This window comes from Sturnus vulgaris, chromosome 6 (genome assembly GCF_052056855.1).
Source record: "Sturnus vulgaris isolate bStuVul1 chromosome 6, bStuVul1.hap1, whole genome shotgun sequence".
In the NCBI taxonomy this organism is placed as follows: Eukaryota; Metazoa; Chordata; class Aves; order Passeriformes; family Sturnidae; genus Sturnus; species Sturnus vulgaris.
Genome location: NC_142248.1, coordinates 10,502,565 through 10,529,104, shown reverse-complemented (window position 1 = coordinate 10,529,104; position 26,540 = coordinate 10,502,565). Strand labels below are relative to the sequence as shown.

The 26,540-nt window shown below is 46.7% G+C and overlaps 1 protein-coding gene across 1 annotated transcript; it reads right to left on the bottom strand.

Moving 5' to 3' along the window:
* Positions 1–1,013: 1,013 nt before the first annotated feature.
* On the bottom strand, positions 1,014–19,297 carry SPINT1 (serine peptidase inhibitor, Kunitz type 1). The gene is made up of 11 exons (XM_014869227.2): positions 19,099–19,297; positions 18,449–18,921; positions 11,192–11,343; positions 9,685–9,823; positions 8,429–8,599; positions 7,732–7,758; positions 6,685–6,810; positions 5,699–5,749; positions 4,739–4,909; positions 4,032–4,088; positions 1,014–2,976 (listed from the first exon to the last, which is right to left on the bottom strand). Exons 2-11 carry the CDS (start codon positions 18,876–18,878, stop codon positions 2,780–2,782), a joined length of 1,521 nt encoding a protein of 506 aa, XP_014724713.2. The 5' UTR covers positions 18,879–18,921; positions 19,099–19,297; the 3' UTR covers positions 1,014–2,779.
* Positions 19,298–26,540: the final 7,243 nt, after the last annotated feature.

Below are 26,540 nucleotides of genomic sequence, written 5' to 3'. Positions count from 1 at the left end.
CATCTTGCAGAGTTTCACACTCTGGGCCTCTGCTCTCATCTGAAAATTTCCAAGAGCTGAGATTTCCTGGGAAGCAGGAGCCCTTGTGTTAGGTGGGGCTGAAGGCAGGTGGGACTCGGGGGGTGCGGGCACAGAAGCTGGACAGGGGAGGGCTCAGGCTGGATCTGCAGCCTCCAGCAGGGCTGTGTCCAACACCAGGGGACACAAAGGTGTGGTGCAAGTGAGAGAGACTGCAAAGCGTGTACCTGCCTCTCTCTGGAGACTGTCAAGAGAAGCAGTCCTGGTTTCAAGTGGCACTCCCAGGCCAGGGGTTACTGCCAGGAGGGGAGCAGTGACCCCATAGGAGAGCTGAGCTGGGCTCAGCAGAGCTGCTCCTGGAGCAGCACTTCAGGGAACAGGAGGGATAATGTCTGCACCTACACCTGTAAGGAGATGGAGATGGCAGGAGGAGAGAGCTGGTGGTCATGACAGAGCAAAGCCCACAGCCCAGAGCAGGGCAGGGACACAGAGCTCCTGCTGCCAGCAGAGCTCAGAGGCCCAGCCAGGGGGGCCAGGTCAGTGTGCAGGGCAGGTCCACCTGGTTGCCATACAAACCCGCTGCCAATTAGCCAGTTACATTTAGCTGACTTTACATTGCAGTTCTTGAGCGATCACCAGCCTGAAGACACACTGAGAGCAACTCCTGTTTGAAGAATAGTGTCTGCTTTTGGTTTCAGACCCAAAGCCCAAACCAGTCTGACCAGCTGGAGCCCAGTTTCAGGTTACACCCTGCCTTGCTCTCTGGGTGACTTAGTGGGTAATAATCTTTCTCCCAGAACACCTCATGCAGTAGTTTCCTCTTCAGGTATCCACAGACATAGCATCCCCCGCTTCCAGCCCTCCCCAGCCATGGGACCAGCAGCTCTCCTGAGACAGCACAGTCGGGGCAGATGAAAGGGTGAGATAGCAGGCATGGGAACCGTACCTGCCCCCTCTGCAGGTCACTGCTCCTCAGACACCACTCCCAAGCCAGATAAGACAAACATCTTTTTATTATCAGAGTAAGCACACAAAAAAAATAAATCAAGACATTAGGTTTATTGCTTAGGCCATGGTAGGCTGTGGGAAAAACAAAGAGATGGAAACGATATGAGAGAGATCACGAAAAGGAGGAATCCGACCCAGGAATGCTGAGGCAGATGCCTGTGATGGGGAGAGGCATGCAGTCTGATTGCCACCAGACCCCGGGCAGCAGTTCCTTTCCTTTCAGCCCAGGCATCAGCCCAAGGAGGCAGCTCTCCTGCCACTGCACTCGGGAGGACCAGAGCCATGTCCTGAGCTGGGAATGGTTTCACCAGAGCATTCCAGAACCATTCTACCATTCTGCCCTAAGCCCTGAAAGAGTCTGAACATTTAAACTGAAGTCTGTACATATATTTATGCTTCTTACACACACACACACACACACACACACATACACACGTTTTCTCTCTCTTCACAGCAGTTTTCCAAGAGCAGCAGGCACTGGAAGTTTAGGGATTGGTACCAGCCCCACAGCTGGCACATCAGGCCCTTCACAAATAGCTTTTTCTGCCTCATCAGAAATCCTCAGCTCACTGAGGTACAAGCCCGGACCAGCAGATGGTGCAGGACAGAGCTCAGAAGCACCTCATTGCAGAGGGACTACAGGGGAACATATAGGACCAGGACTGGGACCAGGACATTGCCAAAGTGGGGATTTCACATGCTGCCTTGGGGCCAGAGATGAGCTTTGGACCTCCTAGGGCTGGGCTGGCTCACCTTGCATCAGGAGGGATGAGCCAGAAGGAGCAAGGAAGCCTGCAGACATCAGCTGGTGATATCCAGCCCAGCCCTGTGCTCTGGGAGGTGCCAGGGACTCAGGTCAGGTTGTGTGCTCAGAGGAAGATGCAGTAAAATCAAAACTGCTGCTTTCCTGCACAATCAGCAGGAAAAGTATGGACGTTTACTTCATGTGAGAATAAATAGATATTTTCTCAATATGTTTGGATTCAGACTGAACACTGGAAAAGCAACCATGGCAACTCACAGAGAGAAAAATGGTGAACATGTACTGTGCACAAGAGACTGAAACACAGCAGCCAGCCAGCAAAAAGTCTAGGTGTGCTTTTCTATTAAAAAAAAAGCCTAGTGACTTAGAGGCAGGTATACCTGAAATACCCAGGTATTAAAATTTCTGTTTCTGTTCATGTTGAAAACAGGAGAGTGTTGCAGAGCCCTTAGATCAGGTCTGAATGGTTATGTGAATTCTACAGACCTCAAGAGATGCACCACAACAAGGCAGACTACTGCAAGGCAGGGCACCTTGCAGAGGACTGGGATAAGGGGAGGAAAATATATGGTTAAGTGGCAGAAAGTGACACAGAAAACAAATTGCTGTCTCTGGTGAGCTTGCACCATTCACCAACAAGAATGCTACACAGATCCAGTTCCAGGCTCCTTCAGGAAGTTGAGCGAAGTTGTGCTCCAGATTTGAGCAGGGAGAAAGATGTAATTCAGAATTTCACTGGATTGTTTGAGGTTAGGAACAGATGGATGTCTGAGAGCAACAGACTGCTCCCAGTTCCTCACTTCCCAGAGTAGCCATTTAGCCTAGACAATCACAAATATTAGTACTGCCAAATCACAGTTAAATCTTGGCCTGATGCTCCAAATGTCTTCACAGAGAACGAGTCCTTCAGGCACAGACCTGTGTCTAAAAACAGAACTCCAGGAGCTTTGGGGAGTGCCCCAGTGCTGAGCTGGAGAGAGAGGCTGTAGGTCAGACTGGTTTGGTGGTACTGCTGTAGAACAGATGCTCAGTGTCCTCTGCGGTGGAGAGGGTTGAGTTGGTGGCAGTGGGAGGCTGACGGCGACGGCTGCTCTTCTTCCTTTTCTTCAGGAAGAAGTAGACAATGAACACCAGGACCACCATGATGCAGATCCCGAGGAGCACAGCAATCACTACCTCAAAGGCACCTGCAGGAATATGTGAACATGTTAGAAGGGATGCTCCACAAACTCAGCAGGATGGCCAGGATGCAGCAGGAGTGGCCAGGACAAAGCAAGCACAAAAGCTGCTGCAGAAATTGTGCTGGCAAAGACAAGAGGCAAGAGCTGGCACCACAGCAGGGTGGTCACTGCACAACCAGCAAAGGAAGATGGCAAGTGCATAGCACAGCCAGCCTGTCTCTCCCAGGTATTTCCCATCATTTCCCAGATGCACCACGCCCTCTAAAGGCTGTTACATGACTTTGGCAGGTTTGGCCACTTGACAACCCTAGGAATATCAAATCCTGCAACAGCAGCCTTGTGTCGTACCTCAACAGGGAGGTCACCAAAGGGTGGTCACAGAAGGCACCTTCTGGCTGGGACAACACTGAGGGAGTGAGCTATGGAGGATAGGTGGAGTTTGTGGGAAAGTACACTTGGTAGTGGTGTAAGCACTTGTTCTCCAACCAACCAAACCCCAGTGGAGACAGTCAAACATGGTGCATTTGAGAGATGCTGTGAATTTAAAGACTAAATAAATCCCTAGAATTTAAGAACAATAACCTTCATGTGACATGTTTTAAAGAATTTGTATTTCAATAGCATTGGGCTTTTTTAGTGTTGTAGAGAGGTTATATAAGGTCATCACACTTCTCTACAGTCTAGCACCTGATACTATTCACATATCCACTTGAGCTTTCTTTCTTGCAGAAGTTAGTAGTCCTTATGTGAAACTGGCCCTTAGGAAGAGTTTTACTTCCCATTTCTTGATGTTGAGCAGTGGAACATTCATGCAAATTGATGGAAAGAAAAACAGGAGTCTCCGTATGAGCTACTGAGTCACAGGCACAGAAAAAATGGATCACAGCTGCACAGTGCACAGAAGCACCTCTTGCCACTGCCAGCATCCCACAAATCCCACACTGCTCCACAGCTTCAAAAGGGGTGTGGGAGAGAAGGCCACTCTTTGCAAGGAAAGACAATGCATTTTTCAGGACAAGGCAAAGCAACAAGAAAGTTTGGTTGGGAAAATTGTTACTCACTTAACATAGAAGTTTGGGACTCAAATGATTCCCATCTTCGGCCAATGACATCTGCTTCTGAATTGGGAACACACAGGGGGAGAAAGGTTTACAAAGAAGGCTGGGAACAAGGGATAGGACAGGTTTCTGAGGAGAGTATTTCCAGGGCTCTGAAGTGACTGAAGGGACACAGAATCCCTTCCCAACAGCCAGGGCACTGAGCTGTCAGGGCAGGCTGCCAGGCCCCCGTTGGCTGAGGGAGGAACTTCGTCTCTCGACAGATATAGTTTGGCAAAATTCTTCCTGTTGCCCTCCAAAGCAATACCTACCAAGTATACAGTGTAACCCTTTCTCTTTTTTGTTTAAAACTTCAGGCTAGTATTTTCTCAATTTCTCCCCTCTCACTCGGGGAGACCTGGGGCCAAGCTAGATTAGATCCTCTTTAAAGCAGGTACATCTCTGGTTAGTTTTGTCATCCTCCTTTGTCTCTTTTTCAACATCAGCACCCAAAACGCTTTCCAGCTGTGTGAAATGACAGGCTGCACAGCAGGAAGATGCTGTAATCCACCATCCCCATGTGCCATCTGTGGTTCATGGCCAGGGTTTGACAGCAAAGCAGCTTTGCTGACAGCTCCCAAGGCATTGCCTCTCTGGGACCACAGAACTTAATCTGAAGTGGTTTTCCCAGTTTGGTCAGTAAAACTCCAGCCCTCACGATGTGTGCTTACTTGTGATGCCTGAACATGATTTCATGCACTCCTCCTCTTGTTCAAAGTTGTTGCTGTTGCCACCACAGCCCCCGTAGGTGAAGGGGTCACATTTCTCCAAGAATGGGTTATAGTACCAGCGGGGGATGCTCTCGCTGCACTGTCCCGTATCAGGCAAGTCCACACAGTGGCCTGGCAAAGCAAGGCAGAGGTGCTTTAGCCCAAGCAGTGTCTCCCCAGAACAGCAAAATTCTCTGCTCACAACAAAAGAGCACAAGCACCATGGCAGAGGAAATCCATAGCAGAACAGTGGCTCTCAGGTCCTCACTGCTCTGTTGCTAGCTGGTCAAGTTGGCAATGCCAAGGGGAGCTGGCACTTGCCACAAATCCAGCTAGCAAACAGAAAAAGGAACATCAGAGTGTGCAGACTTGGTAAACCCTGGATTTGCTGCCCTGTGGAAATGACCTGTCCTCCCTGGGAGGCAGGAGGGAACATGAAGAGCCTGGACACACAGAAACCACAGATCAGCTCAGGTCTCGTCTACAACCGAGCTGCATTTAAGTGACTTGGAATATACTCTTTTAACCCAGTGACAGAGCCACTGTCTAGAGTTTAACAAACAAGGCAAAGATATGGGACTGAGCACAGACATTGCTGTGTCCCCCACACTGCTTTGGTTAGCACTATTTAAAAAAACCCAAAACATGCTGCAGGGTTTTGTACAGGCCAGGTACTGTGCCCAGCAAGCAACACGACCTACCTGGATGGAAAAAGTTTAGGCAGGAGAATGAAAGCCTGCTGTCAACAGCTGTCCTCAAGGTCAGAGAACAGGCCCTTGCTCATTTTCAGTACAGGCACTATCCAGATGCTACACCTGGTTTTGGATTTATAGAGGGAAGCAGATTTACCATGGAACAACAAACTGAAGAAAAAACCAAAGGCTGGCAGAGGTCAGCCTAGGTGCTCTGGAGAGTACATACCTTGCTTATGTGTGACATTGATTTTCTGCAGTCTAGTGAACTCACGAGCATCTGCAAGGGAAACATTTCATGTTAAAACTTCTCTCACCAGCTGGAAAGAAACGCCTCTGTCCCTGCAGATATGGGCAGACAGGGCTTTCCTGCACATTCCTTTGCTATGACAAGCCAGAGGAAGGGAGGTACCATCTGATATTCTTACATATCTCAAAGCTATGAGAGGAACATGGGGAAAAATAAAATGTAGTAATAAACTCTTCCCAATTTCCAATCCACGGATAGAGAGACAAAACTAAGGAAGACAAAGGCTGCTCTCTTACTTTTGTTTTCCATCAAGAAGTATAGGAAAAGTCACTCCAGGTTTTAAGAAATATAAAAGAGCACTAGTGCAGAATATATGAGAGGGCAAGGGAGATGAGTCATAGGCTTGCAAATCCAAAAAGGCAACAAAATACCCACACATAGGAAAGAGATTATGGGAATTCAGAAGAGGTGAGGAGGGATGGAAGAAGGGAGGAGAGAGGGTGGATTTGACCATCTCACCACTGTGCATTTACATTAGCATAAGAGGATATTAAGGGGACTGTGCCACTGAGCAGACTTGGAGAAATAGTGGTTTCCTTCCCCATTTCCCAGCTCTAAGAGAGCAGGTAAGGTCATTCAGCAAGAAAAATATTGAAAGGGGACAGAAAGGCCTGAAGTCTTACAGATAGGTGCAGAGAAGAGAGTCAAAGCATATTTAAGAGGCAGGAAACATCACAGAAGTCAGCAGAAATCATCATTTCAGAAGTCATCACTTGCAGTCAGCAGAAATACAGGAAATGGCAGAACCTGCAAAAGTAATACTGTGGAAAGAGATAATGCCAGGTCGGGTCAGGAGATAAGAACAGAAGACACCAAAAAATTATTGACTGAGCACCTGTAAGTTACATTGGACCCATTCCTGGGCAGATGGTAAAGTTGTCTGAGGCAGAATTTAAAGTACTTACATCGTTCACAGTACAGCTCATCCGATTCATCAGCACAGTCGGGAGTTTCATCACACTCCAGATAGGCATCGATGCAGCAACCATCCTTGCATCTGAAGAAGGGGGCCTGACAGTTCCCATTGCAGACTGCATCAGAAACAGTTCAGATAGCTCATTAAAATTCATTGTTTCTCCCTGCCAGAGCTTTACAAAGGACTTAAAAGCTGCTGATAGGGCTGGCAAACAAGAAACAAGGCAGATTGGTAAAGGTCTCTCCTCAGTGCCACCCTAGACTCAAAAAGAAAAAAAAAAAAATCCTGTTTATAAAGGAAACACTGCTCTGAAAATAGCCATGTTTCCTCTCAGAAAGAAATACATAGCAGGTAGAAGCAAGAATGAGTTACTCGGGAAGAATATGGAGACATTGCCCAAGCATGGGGGTTTAATTTGGAAAGCCAAACTGAAACCTGCACACTGGGCTGCAAGAGCTTCAAACCTCTTTGGTCTAGATGTGGTCCCAAGTGCTAAGGACCATGCCCAGTTCTGAGCTCCTCAGTGACAAAAAACATTGGCATAGTAGAGTAAATCTCAGCAAGAGCCTGGAGCACAAGACCTAGCATGAGGAGAAGGCAGAGATTACAGAAGAGACATTCATTTTGGAGCACAGTAATAGGATGAGCAGCAAGCGACAGAATAGCACAAGGGAAAGCAATTCAACACAAGGGGAAAAAATTATTATGAGGGTCATCAAACACTGGCACAGTTTGACCAGACAAAGTGTAAAATCTCCTTTTTCAGAGACAGCCAAATCTGAACTAGATACAGCACTGAGCAACCTAGTGTGACTCAAAGCTGGACCTGCTTTCAGTACTGGGCTGGATCAGATGACCTCTAGAGGTAATCCCCAACCTAAATTATGCTATGACATGAAAGTGAAAGGCTTAATAAAGAAATTAGTCTCCAGTGCCTCACTTTCCATACTGAGTCCTAATCAAAAGCCACAGGAATGGACATGAGACACTCAGCCCAAGCTTGCAGTAGGATTACACTGTCCTATGGGAGGCTCACCTGGCTGCTGTCGCCCACCAACAGAACCTGAAGAGACAAGGGGAAAAATAAAATAAATTTACCATCACAGCATTTTGTCAGCTTAAGAGCACCTTTATATTGCCTCCATGTATCACATGAGAAGAGCATATTTTCTGGAAGGAAGCCCTGGATTACAGAGGTGAAATATGGATGCCCACCATTGAGAGATCCAGATGAGTTGTACCCATGTGAGGCAGGCTTGGAGGAGCACAGGAGAACTTCCCACCACAAGCTAGACCATTTCCAAGTTGTCTTTCTTGTCCAAGGCTTTTAATCTCCCTCTTAAGCTGTGCCCTGCAATGGACCTAGCAGAGCTCAGCCCATTTATCTGAGCAGCACCAAATTGTTCTCAATGGCTCCTCTGCCAAGGAGGGAGATAAATTTCATTCTGGCCCCCAACTGCACAATGCTGCTCTCTGAATTTTGGTTTCAGATGTGACAAAAAGATTTGGTGAGGGCTCCTGCAGCCAGAGGAATACCAGGGACACTGTCCAGTGCTTTAGGAGCTGGGTCAGATATGTTGGCAGCTTAAGACAATGACTGCCCTTCCATAATTAGCCCAGTCTCCTCAGCTTACTGGGCTCTAACTAGGTGTCAGCCAATAGGCTGCAGTACTTGTCCATAGGGTCATCCCAATCCTATGAAAAAGAGGGGGCTGGATTTTTGAAGGACTCACCTCTGACATTCTTGCAGGCGAGATCACACTCCTCTTCCCGTAAGTAGTTATTCTTGTTGGGCTTGCAGCCCCCAAAAATGAACTCCTCACACTGCTGAAGGCTTGGGTTGTAAAACCAGCGTGGAAAAGATCCCCGACACCAACCCACCTTCTTTGGAGTCAAACAATGCTCTGCCAAGAAAGTTAACAGAAAAAAGTCTGGGTTAGATAAATCCTTTCTGTTTTGTATATGTGAAGGGAAACAAAATCTTCCAAAGGACAGGTCTGAAAGGTTTATAAAATCTTGACCAATATGGAGAAGGAGAGTAGGAAATAATGGAATTAATTTTTTTATATTAAAGGGAGGGTCACAAAACCAAATTAGAAGGTGCCATATCCATAAAACAAAAGGATCTGCATCTCCACACAACACATAGTCAAGCTGTAAAACTCCTTTCTTCAGGAGGTTGCTGCTTTTCAAGGATTGCATGAGGTCAAAAAGGGATTAATACATGGTTATTAAACACAAAGACAACCATCTTCTGCTTAAAAAAATCTCCCAGCTGCAAAATCCTTGGGGATTAGTCAAGCATAGTAGAGATTTACTGATAGCGTGTCATGCTCTTGCACTCTTTCCAAAGTACCAACCCCTGCACACTATTGAATGCAGTGTATTGGAATTTGGTCAGACCTTTAGCATGACATGGCTGCTCTTATATTTTTATGGTACCTGAGGTAGGAGAAGACATCCTCTGCTTAGTTACTAGTCAACCATTTGTCCAAGATCTCCTTATTCCTAATACATATGTAATGTTGAACATTTTCATCATTAAACAAAGCCTTTAAAGAAAAAAAAAAATCCAGGATACACTGAAAGTCTTGCAGACAGCTCCACCTACCCTGCAACCTAAGGGCCTTCAAAGCAAAACTACAAGAGTCAACAAAACCTTTCAGGTTCTCCTTTTTAGCAGCCTCAGTTGCACCCCAAGCTTCACCCACTCTGGTATTACCCAGCAGAGAGCAATGACAGGCAGAGCAGATGGGGTCATTGCAGGCACCATCTCCTGCAAGGCTATGTGAAAACCCCAAAATAGATCACTATGAATGCAGAGACCTTGCACTACTGGTGCAGGCTATTACTGGGAAAAGCTGACATGCAAGTCCAGGCTCTTGGTTGTGCTCTCCTCCCATCCAGCCCTCTGAGAAGAGCACCAATAACGCCAGAGGAGCACCCAGGCTCAAGGACTCCAGGTAGGTATGTGTGGGCTCAGGCTCACCTTCTGTCTGCTCAGAGCTCAACACCATGATGGTGATGTTGGTGAAGTCCTGCTGTTGTGCAGTGTCCGTGACAGTGAGCTGGAAGACGTAAGTCCCCACCTGGAGGTTGGAGATTTCTACCTGATCTCCTTCGTGCTCCTGAGAATGAAAAAGAAAGGCTAATGTAGGAGAAAAGTACTTCTAAGGAAGGAGTGACTGAAGCTATGCAAGGTCCATGTTCCTGCATTAGGGAGAAAGGATGGAAACCTTCAAGGAAATGTCTGGCATGAAAAATGTCTCAGTGCTAGACAATCCCCCCAAACCCATGGACTGGTACCCAGCTGGAATGGAGAGAACAAGCAACACAAGCAAGATATTTCATGTTTTGGGGCATTGTGAAAGCACAAGGGGAAATAAAACTCCTTGGAGAGGACAGAAATACCTGTAGTTTGTATTTTACTTTTTAAAACTTAAAACCTATTATGAATCATTCACTTAGTACACAGTGAATAAGGTAGCTGTATTTAATTATTTTGTCAGAAGAGAGAGCTACAGTATTATTGACACAAATTTTTCTTCTATATTTACAATAGAATTGGACCTTCATTTCCATGCTATCTCTGATTTTGATTAGGTTTCAAAAGAACACAGCCTCACTATACATTATTTTTATGTAGTTAATACACCATAATATTAGGGGACCTCCCCCTCTTCACAGAAGTTGCTTTGGTTGGGCTAGAGCAAAGGTAATAGGAAAGGAGTACTTGCTGAATTACAGAGACCCCTTGGTACACTAGAGTTTGTCACTGCTGATGTTCAGAATCAGTTGTGAGCCTGAGGTACTCATTTACTAATTCTTCCAAAAGGTGCCACAAGAACTCCATATCAACTCCATGGCTTTTCAAAGCATTTTGCAGAAATTTAAAAGACATAATTAGCCCTTCTAAAGCCACAATTCAGCAAATAGGCAGTGTTCACACCCCAGAGATCTTAGATCCAGACAGGAGTCATGAGTTCTGCTCCAGCTCAGATAAAATAGGAGGAAGAACTTAATGTTTTAAAGAGAGGCAAAGTCCAGGAAAGGCCCCAGGAGAGCAGAAGGAGAGCCTGAGACTGGATTGTTCAGAGGCAGAAGAGGAAATGCACTGAAGTGGACAGAGTAAAACTAAGAGAAGACCTTTCACTGAACTATAGGATCTTGGGACCAGAGGCAGCTCTTGCATGGAAGCTCTGCCCTCTCAGCTGCTCCCACCCAGGCAGGTCAGATGTCGCTCAGGAAAGCTTGTGACAGCATCCTGTGCAGGGAGCCTGAGACCTAATGAGGCCAAAAATGACACTTCTAAGTAGTGTGTGAGACAAGGAGGGCAACCACAAGGAGTGCTCCATAGTTTTTAGGAACAGGATCCTGGGTGGACTGGCTTGAAGAGAGAAGGACAAGGTGACCTTTAAGTCAGGGCTCTGACTGACCAACCTAGTGCAGACCACAGGTGGCACTGAGCAAGCTGCTTATTCCCTGCAGCTCCCTACCTTCATCTCTGCAGAGGGGTCGCCAAGGATCTGTTTCCATTCATAGCTGACTATCCCGTGGTCATCCGTGCTCTCTGTGCCCCTCAGCATCACCGGCACCCCTGGCTGTACCCTCATGTCCTTGACAGCACGGGCTATTGGAGGGTTGTCATCTGCAGAAGAAATGTAGAACAAGGCTTGGGTAAGAGGCTGAAGGATCCAGTCCTTGTCTCCATTACAGGAAGACAAGGGAAGGGGATTCTTCCAGGCTAAATCAATCCAGGCTTCAACTGCTGAAAGGAAAACACTTTTATGCAGCTGTGCTCCAAGCAACAGGCAATCAGTACCATTATTACTGCCCTCATTAATTTAGTAAGTCCACAACCCACTATGGCAGACTCTTTGAGCCAGTTGGCTCCCTGGGCACTTCTGTCCACAGGAAACACCATAAGAGGGTGGCCCTGTGGCTACAGCCATCGTGCTTCTGAGAGTGGGACCACATCCTCACAGAACAGCACACAGCAATGTCTGCCCTTCACTATCTCTAACACTACACGTCAGTGTATTTAGCCAGAGCTACACAATGTGGGATTTGGATGGGAAGTATTTCCCTTCCAGCTCATCTTCCACCCCTCTCTCTGACATACAGGCCTTTAAAACAGCACACAAACACCACTCATGAGATTGATTTCTGCACCGTTCCATGGATTAGCTTACCAGCAACTTCCACAATCTATTAAATGTTTTTCCAGACTGTAAGTACAAGAGATGAAAACTGATCCCTGCCTGTGCCAGCAAGAACAGCCTATGCAATGACCCCACTGAGCCTGACTCATAACTCTTTTTGGCCTGAACGTCTCTGATCCCAGGCTTTGTGCATTGCTCAGCCCATAAAACTCCACCTGGTAGCACCTGTACCAAGTGCAGGACTCAGTGCTCCAGCTCAGCCTGAGTCTTTTGTAAAGGTGCCAGCCATCATTTATAAGCTAGATAGAAATCACTCTGCCATTACACTGCTATCCACTGTGACTGAAGAAGAGGATTAGTGTCCAAACCCCTTAGAAAATTACTCCATTAGCTGATTATTTTCACTGTTGCAGACTTGCTCCTAATTTCCTGTTTGAATCCTGTGTATCTGGATTCAGATCCCAGCTGCTGACTCTTGCTGCCAGTCTACTGAAGGGACATTTAATACAAGGCACATGTACAAACACACCTGACATTAAAACAGGCCACTTAGTTCTTTTGTCACCTTGTACACACCACTGCAAGCTCTGCAAAGGGGACACATTCCTGCCATTCCTGCTAGGCAAACACCAGGAGCCTGGCAGGGAGAAAGGCAGCCTACTCCCTGCCACCATGCTGCCAGGGTGAGCCCAGTAGGTGGGTGCAATTGCACAAGGAAAAGACCAGTTTTTCAACAACACAGAGGCTGATCCTTAACTCGTGACTCCAAATCATGTTTCTCCCTGACATTTTTAAGCATGTACACTTGAAACAAAGAACTGCAGGCCAAACATCCAGTTGCTTTGGGTTGTGGGTTGCATGATCAAGTAAAAGCTCAGTTCTATTCAATGGGTCAGCAACTTCCCCAGTTCCCATCTCTGATTAGCCAAATTTACTGACTCCCCTCACATCCAGAAGAAGAGTCAAGAGTACTTCTTTATTTGTGATGGCTGCCAAGGAGTAATGCTCACTAGAAATTAAGCCCTCGTTTTTCAAGTCTATCCCTTTTCTCCTTAGGATGCCTGAAAGTTCAGTGACTTTGGAGTATTTCTGGCACACTGACTGCATGAAGCCTTCCCTGGCAACACGGCTGTTTCCACTCCCATTTATCTAACACATCAGTAGGTGATGTATCTCTTCTTTATGATTCCAGAGGAAAGCCTGATAGAGGAAATTCAAATTGCTTAAAAAAAGTTTTATTACTCACAATGTATTCACGCCTGAGAGAGACCTTGATTTTCACTTTTTAAAAGATTCCTTCTTGTTTAAAAGCTCATACAGTCAGTGGCTTGTCTGGTTTCACCTCTAATGAGTTAACTTGAACTAAAATTGATGGGGGAACAGGAATTTAAAGGATAATAAATTTCTAAAGGGTTTCTAAAGTAAGCATCTAAGTGGGGGGAGAGACCCCACTAGGGACCTTGCTATGCAAACCTGCAGGCACCATTGAAATCCCATGGCAGAATGCACTTGCAAAGTTCACAGTTTGGCGGTTTCTTCTTCTGGAACTTAGATATTGGCTTTTGCCCTTGAGAACTACAGAAAACCACATTTCCTCCATTGAAGATCATGCAGATACATCCTGAGTAGCTGAGACTACAAAGCAATGCTTAAAAGTACGTCATAATGGTTTGAGGTTGTCACTAGAAAAAGGTGGCAAGCTTTCTTGTGGTGACTGAGGGGCCCTTACAGCCCACTGCTGACTGCCTTTGCAGGAGAAACTTGCAAACAAGACAAGCGTGGCTTGCACTGGGGACACTGAGGCACCAGGAAGGGAAAGGCATCACTGGGGACAAAAGCCACTGCTCAAAGCCACTGACCAGGCTATAAATGAGGCCCCCTCAAATTCCAGCACCCATGAGATACAGGACCTTGGAGATTTCAAGCGTCAGAACCCAGAGGAACCTGTCTGCTGCAAAAGCAGATGGGCAGCAGTGTGACTCTTGCCACAAATGCTAAAGTCCTGTTCCTGCATTGCTTCCAGGGAAGCAATTCAAAAGTGAACAGCTTCCTCATCCATCCACACTAGAAAACTCTCCATTTCCATGGGCAGAGGTAATGAAGGATGACAATGCTGCCACAGTATTAATTTGCCTTAGGTGGAAAGAGAGAGAAGGAAACAAGGCAACACAATGCAGTGCCTGGAGAAAGAGAAATACAGGCTCTTACTTGAGGGCTTCATCCTGGCTGGGCAGCAAATAGTCATGATAAAGCCATACAGTTTTCTAACTCATGCACAGCCAAGCAGCTCTCAGCAGTAGTTTCTAGAGGTTTATGTAGTGGTTTGTAAGTGGTGCACGTAGCAGGACAACTTAACCTCTCTAAAACAACACAGTATGACTGAATAGATTATATTTTCAGAATAACATAAGATGCTGCTGTCACTAGGTTCCCTCTATCCTTCCTCAGAGTGTGGGAAACCAGTCCTATTTGCTTTAGCAGGCAAAGACTCCCACAGGTATTTCTGCCATTTTAGTAAAGCTTGGTTTGTACCTCTGGTGTCTTTGAGGAGACTGGAGCTCCAGAGACAGGACATGATGTAGCCACCCCAGCAAATGCTGCATGACAAACACTAGTTTCACAGCAAGCAGAGTAAGAGGGAAGCCCCTCACTGCCCACTCTGAGCAGGGAGCTGGACCAGCTGGTCTTCCAGGAGCCTTCCAGTACACGTTAATCTCTGAATCTGTGCTGTGGGTGCTGACTGTGCAACTTCTCATCTCCTGGGCCGAGCTTAAGGATGAGCAGCTGACTTAGGACTCAACAGCATCAGCCAAAGGGGGACCTGTCCCAGTCCCAGCTGTGATAGCAGTGCTGCTCATTTTAGTTGCCCATAGAATGGAAACCAGCATGGGACCAAACATTTAAGGAGAGATGAGCTTCACACTTGGGGAGCTCTCTTTTAGGAATGCATTACCAAAGTTTTAGCCTGCAAATCTCCCTCCACGGTGAGGCAGGAGCAGACGTATCTGATCAGAACCCTGTGGTTCCCAAGCACTTCCCATCTCCCACTCACAAGCCCTAAATTCAACAGGAGGAGGAGAATGTCACTGAGCATTTCACAACAACCACAAAAAGTTCAGTTCAAGAAATGGACAAAGGTTCAGGGAGGTTATTTTCCAGTTTCACACCCAAAACTGGTTTGCCTAGACCAGAATAAGCTGGGCTAGTTACTTAAACACTGGGCTCCATTATAACCAATAAAGTGCATGGTGAGCCTGCCCCTCCCGGATGAGCCAGGCAGAAAACTCGCACCAAAGTTCAGGCTCAGGAATCATTTAAGAAGATCATACCTTTTAACAATAACATCAGAGACTTCAGGCTGTATGTTAGCTGAAAGAGGCAAGAGACAGTGCCAAGCTGTTGTCACCAGCTTACAAAGAACTCAGAAACTCTTGCTCCGCAAAATACTGAAAATATATTCAGAAGATGTGCAGAACACGAATTTCAGCTTTTTCATTGTTGCCTGAACCCAGAGGTTTTTCTGAAGTCACAACACTGTAAGAATGGCCACAGTGGGTTAGAGCAGGTACTCCTGTCCCTGTGTTCACTTGCCAACATTCTCACAGTGAATGCTTGAACAAGAGCAAGAGCACTGCAAGAATATGCTCTCCCTGCTTTCAGCTTTCCATCAGGCTCCGGAAACACTCCAAGATTAAATTTGTCCATTCAGCAACCCCCAGTGTGTGCTCTCTTTCAAGTGTTACTTAGTCTCCTCCTAAACATATATAAACCTCTTAATTCAACAAGTCTACTCCCTGTAGTAGCAGTAATAGTGCTGGTCTTATAATGTGTGACTTTTTTGTTTAATGTAACCCACTGGGATCACTAACCGGCTGTTTCATTATTCACTAAAAAAAACATGCATTTAATTCTTATCATTGCAGAGGGTGTCAGAAGAGTGATACAGGCAAAGGCTCCTAGGACAGCAGCAGATACAGGAAAGGAATGCATGATAAAGCAGCAGATAAGCTTCCTGCAGACCCTTAGGGCCACAATCAGGGGACTGACAGTAACCTGGAATCCAGAGTAGTCACAAAACTTCACGTTGTAGCTGTGATACAGCACAACAGCAGGAAAACTAGTTTTGTCTCCAGTCCAAAACCTGGGCCAAGATTTTGGGAGGAAGACCTGACATGCCGAAAACAGCTTCCTTTAACACTTGTTTCACCTGTCTTCTTCAGGCATCCCTAAAAGGTCCGGAAGCAAAAATGCTGTAGAGCTTCCTTATTCTGCCAGTGCCCAGAGGCTCCTTCCCTTTTTCCCCCTCAGTAACAGCCAGGCATCACCTTCCTGTCCAGACAGGTCCTGCACGGACCCAATTTCAGCATCATGGCTGGAGAGCGCTGGGATTTTCGATGGGATTTTTTGGGTTTGTATCTGAATCAAAATGGACATCTGCATTCTTAAGTGTCTCATCAACTGCTGTGGGGAGGAGGACTCAGCTATTTCTCCAGTAAGATAACTCCCTTGGTCTCTTTCCCCTGCTAGCCCTCCAGTGTCACTCAAGGTGATTCAGAAAGCTTTTGGTATCAAAGACAACGCCTAAAAATTTCAGAGAGGAGAGGAACGCATTTCCCATGAAAGCACAGCACGAACACCGCAGCCTGACCCAAATACGCAGCAGCGAGCTGCCCAGCCCCTGTCACTGCAGCCGGAGACCTGCCTGGCACCCAGCACCCTCCAAAGGTCAAACAGGGCTCTAGAAGAGACCGAGCCCTTCCTTCACCCACAGCAGGCGGGGGCACAAGCCCACCTGGGTGAGGAGAGGCACAGCCGCCTGCAGGCAGAGAAACCCGAACTGCATTTCTGGAGTGCTTTTCACTTCTTACTGATAAACCCTCCTGGGTCTTCCTGCTCCACCGTAGCCATCCCAGGATCGTGAAAGGAGCACTAGGGATGGACTGGAAGACAGCAAGTGCATATTGGTGTCTGGGGTGCTGCAGCTCGGTGCCATATTTTAGCAAACATGTCACTGCTGGTCACACAGAGAGGTCGGTGACCCTGGGACACTTTCTAAAGATCTACACACATGGAATGCCAGAGCCTGGGACCACCAAGGGATGAGGGGCTTGCAGTCTTCTTGTATGAGGCACTGCTCCATAGAATTAAAGAGGCTGAATTGCTCAACAGTACATTGTATTTTAATCTAATCTTGTGAAATCAGGATGTACTGGAGATGATACATTCCCTTTTCCTCCTACAACAAAGCATATAGGAGTTTAGACAGCTGCCAGCATGCCACCTGCAGTCTTGGGATTCTGGCCTTCAGTTCCTAACTGCAGGTCCTGTGAAAAGGATTTTGAGCCTGGCACAGAGATATAGGAGAACTACTGAAACAGTGAGACATTTTTACCAAAACAGTAGGAAGACACAAGTAGGAACAGAGGACCAGGATGACCACTTCTTCCACACTGATGTTCAAACCAGCAACACCCAAGGACTGCTTCTGAGAAGTCGTGTCCTGCTCCAAACCCCTCACACTGCTACTCAGGATGGAGAAGTGGTCATTGTGGAGCTGGGGCCATTTCCCACCTCCAGCACCCACAACACCTCAGGCTGTCACATCCCAGCAGAAGATCAAAGATCTATTCAGCTCACATCATCAAATCCTTGCCTGGATGCTCCCCTTGCCATCTTCCACAGATCCTTTCCCTCCCACAAGTGGGCTGGGAGGGGGTGTGAGGAGGATCACGCATCGAGATATCCCCTAACAGCCCTGCCCAGGGATCAACAAATGCTAAACTGGTTATGGTTGCCAAAGACCCAACCAGGCTAGAAACATTCCAGTCAATCAAAACACAGAAGGAGGAGGCAAAAGGAGGAACTGCTGTGATTTTACTGTTTCTGAGCACACTGCAATTCTTTGGAGATGGCAGGTGATCAGCTTCAAATTAGTTCACTTTCCACCTGGCTCTCTGTGTCCAGGTGCAATCTTTTAGAGCAGGGAAACAGGGATTGGGGAGGAGAAACCCACCTCCAAAGGGGAAATTTTATAAGCAGCCTCCCCCATCTGCTCCTCTCCCAGCAGCAGTGACCAGCCCCAACAAGCAGAGAATACCGACACACCTCACCATCCAGGCTGCTGTTAAATAAAGGTGAGTGGATTGCATCCTGCCTCCAGCCCCTGAGCAATTAAGAGATTAATGCAGCTCTTTAAAACCTAGTGATGTGTAGATTTTTAGAGGATTTCACTTTCCAACCTCAAAGGCTATGGGGAAGGGAGAAGAAAAAGAATATCTTGTTCTCTACATTGTCAAGTAGCAAAAACTCTGACTTTGGTGATCACAACTCCTCCTGCTTCAAACAGGTTAAAGAGAGGTTCTCTGTTCATTTACTACTGAGGTAAACTGAGGCATAAATCTTAAAAATGAGTATTGGAGTTTGGGAAAACCTTTGTGGTAGAAGAAAACACAGAAACACCATCTTTAGCCTCACTCTACCCCAAGCGTTTGGCAGCACTGCTGCTCATTTGACGGCCAGACTAGCTGGCACCAAGTAACCATTAATGCTCTTCCAGACTCGGTTTGCAGGGATCCATTACGGGCACCTTACCACTAGGTCTGTGATTCTGCATTGCCAGGTAGGAATCGTACACGTCCTTCTTCAAGAAGTTGAGAAAGCCGATCTTCCTGGCAAACCTGCAGACGAAAGTCTTCTCATAGAGGCAATTGAGGAGAAAGCAGCCCTGGATGTGGTCGTCCTCGGAGCCCGGGCGCTGCTCCACGAGAGCCAGGTTACAGGCGGGGTCCTTACAGCAGGCTCGCATGCAGTCCCTGCTCCGATGCACCATGGGGGACGACAAGAAGGTGGCTCCATTCTGGACCGAGGCGTCTGTGTCCAGCACCCAATCCGGCAGCCCTGCCGTAAAGTCCTCCAGGCACTTTTCACCGAAGGGTTTTTCCTCCTGCCCTTCGCCCAAGTCCAGCACCAGCACCAAGCAGACCCAGGCCACAGACCACGGACCCGGACTCCTTCTGGCCATCTTGGCGCCCCGATTCTCACTGTCTTGAGACTTCAGTCCTTTCCTAAAGGAAGGGAGAAGACATATGAAGCTAGGAGGGAAGGTGTTCAAGTGCATGCCACCCCGGGGCGAGAGGGAGCCGGAGCCCGGCCGAGGCTGCGCTGCGGATTCCAGCTCGCCCCGAGGTACCGCTGTGTCCCCTGAGCCTGCCCCTCATCCCGACATGTGTTCTCAGCCCCACCTGGGCGCTCTCCGCTGGAGCCGCTGCCGGGAGCGGGGTGTCCCCGCCGCCCCGCTGCGCTCTCACCGCTCAGGTGCGCCTTCAGCCGCGTCCAGCGGAGACAAAGGCTGGGCGAGCACAGGAAGTGAAAACTAACTCCCTGAGAGAGTGGAGGGAGAAAAAAATCAAGTCACTCCCTTGCATGCTTGAATTGCGTAAGAGGAAGGGGAGGAGAGACAAGCTGATACGATCTTCTACTCCCCTTGGAGCGGAGCCGAGACTGATTCTCTCTCGCTTCCGCAGGTGCGAGGGCAGCCCGTCCAGACGAGCATCACATCGGCTGGGTGACAACCACGTCCCCGTGCTGAGGATGCTCCAAAGGCACTGAAAGCCGAGCAGCAGGCGATCTGTGTCCTGTGGCAGTCGCCCCTGTGCTCCGGTGTGGTCACTGGCACGGAGCGCTATTAGCTCGTGTCTCGCTAACCCAGATTTGTCAGCCTTGCAGCCCTGCCTGCAGTGCCCACCGCCGTTGCTGCTGCAAGAGGTTTTGTGCTCAGTGCAGGTATCCCGAAATAATGAATTCCTTGCTCTTGGGACAATTTTTTTTTTCTCCAGTGGAAGCCCTTGAGATCATATTTGGAGGCTGAGCGGCAGGACCCCTGCTACCACAGGGGGATGGATTTTTTTCCCTGCTACCACAACAGGGAAGATTTTAAGTAATCACCCCGGCTCATGAGCAGCACTTCGTTGTTCTCCTCAGTCTCATATAGGTTAGCTATGATGTATTTGTAGTGCCCTTGCCTTGCAGGACGGTGCTGTTTGGGACCACGGGAATGCAAAGGCTGCCTTTCCATGTATTTCCCCCATAGCGCTTCTACTTGCAGATCCATGATCAAATTCCTCTGTTCAGCACATACACCTGTATCATCCACTCCCTCCGTAACCTGCCTGTAAACAGTCCTAAAACCCCTGGGCAAACTGCTCTTATCCCTCTGTCATTGTCCTTAGGAAATCTGGGAGTGTTGGTAATTTGCGTGGACATTATTTATAATGAAATATTTCATCACTTAAAATAACAACAGAGAACCTGAGATGGCATTTCATGGTATGTCTTTGGAAAGAGGTGGTGAGCAGCAGCTATGTATCAAAGAGAAGTTGGCTTTGTGGTTTGGGAGACCATTCTGGTGTCCAGCATTTCAATTCTTGCTGTTTCTTTCTGTACCTCTGCTCCAGCCTTGTGTATCCTCACAGGATTTCTTGAGAGTCTTTAGAGATATGTTTCCTGGCTGTCACAAGCACCATGGGAAGATAAGATTGTGGGAATGTTATTTTTCCATACTTCTCATTACTTTCTATGGCTTGATGTTGACATTTGTATAGTACTGACATCTGTTAGGAAAAGGGAATTGCTTCGACCCGGTAGTGGTAAGGTATTGAAGGAACCTTGAAAACTTATAGGAGAAAACATGAATATCTGCAGAGCAAAGAGATGTTTGCTTTCCTCATTGGCTTTATGAATCTTTGTCAGAAGAAGCATGGGTGTCTCCCATTCCATTTACAAAACAGATCTTTTGGACCCACCTGCAGACCATGCAAGCAGTAAAGGGGCAGCTGACCTTGCTTGTTTTATTGTATTTGAACATCTAAATATATGCAGGAGAAATAAAAATGGCAATAAGGTTGTTTCCTTCTTCTGTTCTGCACTTCCTGGGATGCTCTGCTGGGAAGTCTCTCTTGTGTTTAACCTGGAATAGATTTTTCCTGGATAAATATTCAAAGCCTTCAGAGTGGAGCCAGGTAAGGCTCAGTGCAGTTCTCTGACACGGGAGCAGGGAGCTCAGGGAGCAGATGGCCCCATGGCAAATCAGTGACTCTGTTTGAATATCCACACTGGCAAAATTGTGCCTAAACATTGCAGTTTGGTGGTTTTGTCTCACTGGCAATAATTTAAACTACCTCAGCAGTAATATTGTGTTACAAAATCTGTCACAGATTTCCCACGAGCCTGAAGGACGTGAAGTCTCTTCTGCTTGTGCCAAGCAATATAGGAATAATGTAATTCCTACAAACACAGCTGGGAGGATTCATTGATTAACATCCCTAGCATCTCCCCCCACTTAAAAAAATATTTATAAAAGGATGAGCCCCTTGGTAAGAGGATGAAGCCTAGCTTTTAGAATAGGTATTTTTAATGGCTTTTACTCTTATCAGAAGGCTGTGCTAAGTTCTGCTGCAAGGTTTTATGCTGCTCACCCTAATTGTCTTTATAGTCACTTTATACTTAGTTTTATTCAGTATATTCAATAACAGTAACACAGTTTTTAAGTATGCCAAGTTTTATTCTGGAGGAATTCAGTAATTAAAATTTTAATTGATATTGAGCCCAAGATCAAGGACTTCTACTAGGAACCCCTCTCTGTGGCAGCAGCTCTTCTTCCAAGAAGAGCTTGGTAACTCAATTTTTGCTTTCCTCACCTCAAAATCCCATTACAGACTTCATCTTCTGCAAAATGAATAAATTCCCACGGCTTCAGCAGAGACATGTGTTATTCACATTAGTGCAAAGGGAAAGTAGGGTGTGTGATTTTATAACTTGGGAGTGTTTTTAAGGGGTCCTGAAACAGTGAGTCATTGTTAACTTTTGTCTGTCTTTGAAGTGTCTGCTCTCAGTCTGGCAATAACTATTCCAAGGATGACTCAGGGGGGTAAACCACACCATAGTTTAATATTTGACTAAGATTAAAAGGTCTTAGACACCCATGCCTTGTAACAAATGCAGTGCAGGAGCCTCCATCACCTGCCTTCTCTCTGTGTGATTGCCCTTGAGACCACCATTCCTTTGGCAGCTGGATGCTCACCTTCCAGGAGGAAGTGACTCCAACAGGCGGAAAAATAAGGAAGTCTTGATTCAGGTTCCCCTTTGTCCCGCTGTGCAGCCCAGCTCCATGGCATCACCATCTGCAATGACTTCCTCACAGCAGCTCGTCCCACCGGCTGCTGCAGACGAATCCATTCTGCTGTGTTTTACCTGGGAACTGCTCCATGTGTAATTAACACTTGGCAGACAGGTTTGTCTGCTTGTTTTGTTGTATTTGCCTCGGGTTAAACCTCCTGGTGTGGTTTAGGGGTGAGACCCGGATGCAAGTGACGGCACAAAGATGTGGCAAAGAAGGAGACAGGAAGGGATCTCATCAGGCTATGACTAACCACTGGTCCTGTGGAAAAAAGCAGGAGAAAGGATGACAGGCTGCTGAATCCTCCTGGGAGCCATTCCCATTGCATCGAGGTAGCTTTGGGGAAGGGAGTCACAATGAGGGTATATTGTTTCTTTGGGGATGTTCTTGTCCACAGTTTCATGGCACTGGTTTTTATTTTAATGCTGCTGCTCAAGGTAAACCCTTAAGGGCAGGAGCAGTGGGAAAAGAAGAAGTGGAAACAGTGCCTAGACTGGTTACACCAAGAAAGTATTTGCATTTTTGCCCTGTCTATGCTAGGCTTTTACAGGGAGACAAGTATGGAAATGTGAAACAAAGAACGTTCAATTTGCAGGAGCTAGAATAAACTTATATTTCCCACTGAAGTTCTCACAGACAACTTCATCTGCTCTTCATAGCACCTGTGAGTGGAACAGCATTGGTCATAGGGTTCCCTATAGACTCTCCTCCATTGCTTCCTACAGCAACCGTATCCCCAGAAATCTTCTTTCAACACCTTCAGGCCAGCTGCCAGTGCCTCCTGGAAAGGTCTGCTCTCCTCTCTGCTTGTAGATGGTGATTTCCCTGCAGGTGTGAGCAGGACAGTCCCTGCAAATGGAAGGTACCCTTTCAAGGGGATTGGGTCATAACAAACTTCTTGGTGCAAGAGTTGTACAGCCTCTGCAAGCCTAAAATGTTGAGAGCAGGCTGGAAAACAAGGAAGATCCCCTTCAACTATTCAGCTAGTGCTTTTCTTGTCTCCAACTCCACCATTCAAAGACTTGCTGAAACTTCTGTGCTACTTGAAAACATTGATCATGCTATCAGTGCCTAACACCTCTTCCTCTAAGGAAGCAGTAATGACAGAGAGCAACAAACAACATGGGCATGTTTTCAAAGATCTCCAAACAAATATTTTGGCATCTAATTCATGTTGTCATCTTCACCTAAGTATTCAAGGAGAAGGAGGTCTTCTTCCTCAGTGGAGATGCTTACTCAATCTGCTACCTCCAGGATGTCTGTGGATGGACACAGACAAGGAAAATTGGTGTGCCAAAGGAGTTCATTCTGAACTGCTGATGAGACATTAGCCTTTATGCTTCACTTGATTGTCAGTAACTGAGGCCAGAGGAAGGGCAATGGGCAGGCCAGCTCGCCTGACCTCGTTATTGCTGAGACCTCTCTATTCTCTGAGACGGTGCCAAACAGCGCAATTTTGGGTTGATCAGTCAAATTAGGAAATGTTTTCTTCTGGCACTTGTCATTGTTCCTTCCAGTGCCCTTTCAGTGCCTTATGAAAGGCGAGCCTACAAGGAGAAAGGAGTAAGGCTGATCACTGACACCTGGCTGAAGAATGTAGAGGCTTCTCAGCCTGTGCTGATGGGAAGGTGGCTGTACTCCTCAGGTTAAGCTGGGGACTATATGAACTGGGTATCCCTGTCTGCTTGCCTATGTCTCCAGAAGCTGAGGGTGAGAGATGATGCATTCTCCCTCTACTTGCTAGAACTCTGGGGCAATGGTGGCTTTTCCATGCTCCCATGGAGACACTGAAAAATAAAGAAAGTGGATGATGGACGTAAAGATGCTGGATGTACTGAGGTTGCTCACCTAGGACTCTGGATTTTTAAAATCTCCAGTCCTGGCTACATTGTCTTATTGCGCAACATTTTTTCCATGCCTATTCCTGTTCCCAGGAAGGAACAGAACCTCTTTACCTTGTGGTGTCACTGTAGTATTGATACAGTCACCCCTGCTGGCTTCTCTGGTTTAATTTCTGTTAACTATCACGTTTGCAACCATAGGGAAAGTGATTATTTTCTAAAGCAGGTGGAGAGTGGCTTCTGCTGTCTTGAATGGAAATATTCCTCTCTAGGCTGGGACTCAAGGGGAAGGGACCAACCTGGTTCCGTGGAAAGATGAGCTGAGGCCCTGCTGAATTATTAAGCACACACCACAGTCATCAGCTCAGGAAGAAAGAGAAGCACCACCTTAGGTCACAGGTGTGGGATGGAGATCACTAGCTTCAAGAACACAGGAGTGTAACTGGATCTGACTCATGCCCTTGGATGCTCTGCTGCCTGGATCAATGTCACAGCTGTTTGGTACTGTGATGCCTATGCTCAGTTTGGTGGCCCTCTCTGGCACCATAGACAGTCATAAAAGTCCAACTTCAAAGTACTGATTTGTCCCCTCCTTTCAGAGGCTGTTCACTTTTAGGGTAGGCCTGGAGGATAATCAACCCCAGGCCACACACATGGAAACTGAGGCATAGTGTTTCTTTCTAACAATTCAAATGTATTTGCCATGTTTAAACTCCCTTTATTCACCAACATAAATGATATGCAGATTTGCAGAGGATGTGATCACAAGCAGCTGCAGCAGGAGGTCCATTGCAACCTACATGTGCACAGCTCTTGTGAAAAAAACAGGTTGTCTGATTAGATGACTTAGTTGCCCAAGTATGTGTGCTGACTCCAGAAATTTTGGTCCAGGTTGTATGCCTGAGGCTATAGGGAGAGATAACTAGGTTGAAAATAAAGTTCCATCTCCCAGCCATGCCTGAGATCTCTGAGATTCTGTCCAAACAAAATGGTGAATTTCAGTCCCTTTGGCCACATGAATCTGCTGTAATGCAAGCAAAGGACAGGATGGGGTGTGGCACTGTGAAGGAAGTCTTGAAACTGCTTCTATTTTGGTGGCAGCGGGCAGGTGTCTGGTGCACCTGTACGAGATGCTGCCTCATTCAAGGGGACAATATCCCCTACCTTGAATGAGGCACCGAGTCCTGCTGGAACTTCTACCACACCCTCAAGGACTGATCTTCTACTGGTTTTGCTCCTTCTTCTTGCTTTAATCATAGTTTAAAACAGTTTATTACTGGAGGAGTAAATGTCTGCTTTATCAGTAGATATTTGTTTCTATATTGCCATCTTCTTATTACAACAAATTCATGACTAAGCTGAAGTAAGCCAAAGCAGTATGATGAACATCCTGTAATCTGGCTCATTTCGGCTTACAGCTTTCCTGAGAGGACCTCTGACATCATCCTCTGAATATCTTGTTCAGCTGTAGGGTGGCTCTGATTGAGCAGCACCAGGACTTGTGTCCCTTGTTTCTTTACTGACAGAGTACAGGCTGTGGTGTGAGTCTGTTACTCAGAGAACAGGCCTGTGGACCTTTACAGATGTGGCATCTCAGCTCAAGTGAGGTTACAACTCAACAGTGGTTCGAGCTATTTGAAGAGTCACTAGAGTAGCCTATGTTCCCTTTTTCCTCATTTTCACAGCTCTCCTGTGACTTTTGGATTCTCTGCTTCATAAATTCAACCATGCTGGCAGAATATTAACAGGGCAAAAACCACCTTTCATGTAGAGATTACCTAAACTGCTCAAGAGCACAAGAGTTAGCACAGGGGATGGAAGAAAGGGGCTTCCCTGCCAGTCTTTCAGCTGCTGCAGATATTTGGAGTGACTCAGTGATAACAAGTAGCTTCTCCTTTAAGTCTGATCCTCTTTCTCTGCTCTTAATGCCAGCCTCTCTGGACATTCTTGGGACCAAAGTACACTTTCCTCTCTCTTTTCCCCTTTTAAATATGTCAGTCCTGGAACACCTAAATAGAGCACTTCTATTTGGAGACAGGGATTTATCACCTGAATATGCGTCCTTTGGTCCAGACTTGCCTTGTGAATATCTGCCCATTTTAGGCCATACTAACCTTTGAAAAGTCAATAGTTGTAAAGGCATCGTAAGTTGTTCAATGGGTTTTACAAGGTTTCCACTAGTTAAGAATCTCTGAAGAATCTGCACTTGCTAAGTATGCTACAAGCCTCTCAACACAGATTTTTCTCTTTAACTTTGATCTAAATAAGGAAGTTTTAGAGTGGGATTCATGGAGGGATATAGCCAAGCAGTGAGGAAAAATGGGTAAAGCTGCTAGCTAACAGTTGTCTTCTGGACAGAAGTTTTAGGCTGTCAGACAAACAGAGAAGATAATATCAGTTTCAGATATAACTTAACAATTTATTCTTCATGTATATGAATGCAAATTGCAGAATTTCCCATCTGAAAAAGGGTTGGGGTTTTTTGTTTGGTTTTTTTTGTTGTTGTTGGTTTGGTTTGGTTTGGTTTTTTTCCTCACATTAAGGATGGAAAGAAGGGCTGTAATGGCCCTGCTCTTTTTTCTACCACCCTGTGTACAAGATTTTTCTGGCTGACTGTACCACCATCCTTTTGGGGACAGAACTGTGCCAGGGGGACTGGGCAAGCTTT